The sequence below is a fragment of the Sinocyclocheilus rhinocerous genome, unplaced genomic scaffold (genome assembly GCF_001515625.1).
Source record: "Sinocyclocheilus rhinocerous isolate Xijiao unplaced genomic scaffold, SAMN03320098_v1.1 scaffold790, whole genome shotgun sequence".
Taxonomy (NCBI): domain Eukaryota; kingdom Metazoa; phylum Chordata; class Actinopteri; order Cypriniformes; family Cyprinidae; genus Sinocyclocheilus; species Sinocyclocheilus rhinocerous.
In genome coordinates this window covers 301,605-304,935 of record NW_015666971.1, presented here as the reverse complement: position 1 = coordinate 304,935, position 3,331 = coordinate 301,605, and the positions used below count along the sequence as shown (strand labels likewise).

The 3,331-nt window shown below is 34.5% G+C and overlaps 1 protein-coding gene across 1 annotated transcript in view; it reads right to left on the bottom strand.

Moving 5' to 3' along the window:
- Positions 1 to 3,331, bottom strand: part of LOC107733344 (anaphase-promoting complex subunit 1-like) — a 70,507-nt gene that overhangs the window by 66,239 nt on the left and 937 nt on the right. Inside the window, 3 exon segments of the mRNA XM_016544925.1 lie at positions 914 to 956; positions 1,186 to 1,341; positions 1,489 to 1,725. Coding sequence (XP_016400411.1) covers positions 914 to 956; positions 1,186 to 1,341; positions 1,489 to 1,701 — 412 coding nt within the window. The 5' untranslated portion in view covers positions 1,702 to 1,725.

Sequence of the window (3,331 nt, the reverse complement as noted above, 5' to 3'; positions counted from 1 at the left end):
GAGCCGACAGGAAACATCGATGTAGTACAGTATTGTCAATAGCCCTAATAGCCCTACTGTGTTGTAACATGGTGTGGTATATGAGCAACTCTGGTAACGCTGCCCTCGATCTGCTAACAATTTATTTAATTCGAAGGCCTGTCGTTATTTTTTTTTGTGCTATCATTATTAATTTCTTTATTTCTTATTTTATTACTGACTGCTTACTTGTAATTTTTTATTAAATTCAAAGTTTGAAATCAAGCTATCTCGTGCTACTGCACCAAAATTACCCCACTGTAAAATTTAAAAAACACTGAGTGAGCAAAAATTTGTGAGATAGCTAGTTATAATGGTAATTAAATAATGTTTACATATGTATAAAAGCCTACAATCTGTCATATAAATTGATCTCTTCATTAGAAACTAGCCTACTGATTGCCACCATTGATGGACAAAATTTTTTAATAATATTAAAAATATCTGTATGACATTATATTCTGCAGTTCTTCCCTGTTATACCGAATATCTATACTTTTCAAATTATCAAATCGAAGTTAGAATTTCAAATATTGTGACAAAATTACTAAAAAAAGGTTGGGAAACACTGCTTTAGACTAGGGAACACTATTCACTATTAACTAGCTGCTTATTAACATGCATATTGGCTGTGTATTAGTACTCATGATTAAAACAAATGAATTCCTTAATCTGCATGACCATATTCTAGATGCCTTATCCCTCCTCAATACCTAAACATAACTACTATAACAGCTACCTTTCAATAAGCAGCAAATTAGGAGTTTTTTTTTTTTTTGAGGGAAAATTCTTAGTTAATAGTGAATAAAGTGTTCCATTATCTAAAGTGTTACCGTACTTTATTACTTTATGTGTGGAAACAATAATATAACACAAATATGTATAAAATTCTTACCATCCTTTTTAGACTGAGGGACAGTGAAATTACACCATAGAGCCTATAAAATAATAAGTGAAATTATATTATACTTGTGTATTACACTATAATTGCAAGCATGAAAAGTGATTCTTAATACAGTAGCCCCAAAAAGTATTTAGGCACTTAAAAATGTCTATAACTCATTGTATTGCATACAAAACTACCAAACCAAATGGTAATTACTATATTTCCCACTATAACCTAAAATGGCTCAAAAAAGTGAGGTTTGTTCTGTTTGCAGACAGTACCTGCTGAACTGGGCTGTCCACCGTGAAGGCCTTGTACACATACGAGGCTTGATTCTTACTGCCACGACTCCATATGACCATGTTTCCAGCCACATACAGCTCCTCCTCATATTCAACCTCATCAGGAGCAGTTCCCTTCCTCAGCTGCCAGCGCTCCTGTCAGTCACATCATAATCATAGTTAAAACATGGAGTATTTTAATTAAGAAGTTTGATTTCGCTTAAAAGAGAAGAGCAGTGCAAACACACTGCTAAACATCTCATTTTGTGTTCCACAGAAGAAACAAAGTAAAAAACAAACTACCTTCTCACGCTCCTGTAGAGTGACCTCCTGAAGGGATCCCACGAGTCCAGCCGCCCCGTCAGAGGACCAGAGCTCAGAGGCCGGCTGGAGCTGCCGCAGCTGGAGATTCACGGCATTCGGGTGATTTTTGCAGTGCTCACGACCGAACGGGACAAACGACTGCAATTCGCCTGCGGCTATCATTGTGGCTCTCTCTTCATAGACGTGCGACATGAGTTCCCAATATCAGCATTATTTCTGTGAAACACAAAGACAATTAGACATATTTACAGACAAACCATTGTGTTTTGCATTGACATCTATGCCACCTTCAGTATGGCAGCAAATTATGTCTGCATTATTGATGAGCTGCTTTTTATCATATATATTACTGTATATCATATATACATGTCTCAAAAACCTTTCTGAGCATATGTTAATCTGCCCATATTTTTTTACGTTACTGTTACGGTTTATTATTTCACAAAATATGCCTCAGAATGTTCAATAAACCACATACACCTATGATTATTGCTATACTAGTATAGTTTTTGCTAATATTTCAAATTACATATTTATATATCTGTTTTCATTGTAATTTTAGTTAAAAGTTGTAGTAATTTTGTTGGGTGTTTTTGTCATTTTGATTAGATTTTGTTTCATGTAAATATGTATATATAGCATTTATTAATTTTTATTTATTAGTTTTAGTTGTTTTATTACTTAAAGCTAAACTAAACAAAAATGAGAAATGTTGCTTTGGCAACTAGCAGAAATGTAATAAGTTTAAGCAATTTTTTTATTTCGGTTAAAGTTTACTTTATTTCAAGATAACTAAAATGTTTTTTTTTTAATATAATTAACTATGATAACCCATACATTACCCAATTTGTTATATACCAGAAGCACAAATCATCCACCAAATCCATCAGTTCTGATGTACCTCAAGGTTCTGTCTTGGGCCCTCTTCTTTTCACTATTTATATGTTACCAATTGAACAAAATAATCAAACGCTATGGGATTTAATTTCCACTGTTATGCTGATGCCATTCAGATTAATTTTAGCACACCCTCCACCTCAGTGTTTCCTCTGCCTAAATTAACAACTTGCATCAAGGAACTCAAGCTTTGGCTAGAGGCAAATTACCTTAAATTTAACTCAGGTAAAATGGAGGTAATACTGATTGGCTCTGTTGTATCTAAATTATCCTGTCAACTGATAGATTTGGATGGTGATTTGATAATGCCCTCCACGACAGTTCGAAATCTTGGTGTTCTCATTGATTCCACTCTTTCATTTAATGATTACATTGGTAAAGACAGCTTTTTTCCACCTACGTAATATCTCTCGTATTCGATCCTCTCTCAGACAAAAGGATGCTGAAACTGTAATACATGCCTTCGTAACATCTCAACTAGATTACTGTAACTCACTTCTTTATGGCCTTTCAGCTAAAAATATCAAACGATTACAATATGTTCAAAACTCTGCAGCCCGCTTGATCACTCACACAAGAAAGAACGAGCACATTACTCCAATCTTTCAGTGTTGTGGCTCCCAGGTTGTGGAATGCTCTTCCTCAAGACATCCATCAAGCATCCCTTGTCTCCTTCAAAAACACGTTTTTTTCTCTGAATATTACTCTTCAGTTCTCGGTCTGTAAATTATACCTTGTTAAGTATATGTTATTTATTTGAATCCCTTTTTGTTTGTATCTCTAACCTAACTTTGTAAGCGACCTCTGTATATTACTTTCAGCCCTTGGTATGTATTGTGCCTTGATGCTGATATTTATTTGGCTCTGTTCCTTATTTGTCTCTGTAAAGCAACCTTGGGTGTTGGAATGGTGCAATATAAATAAA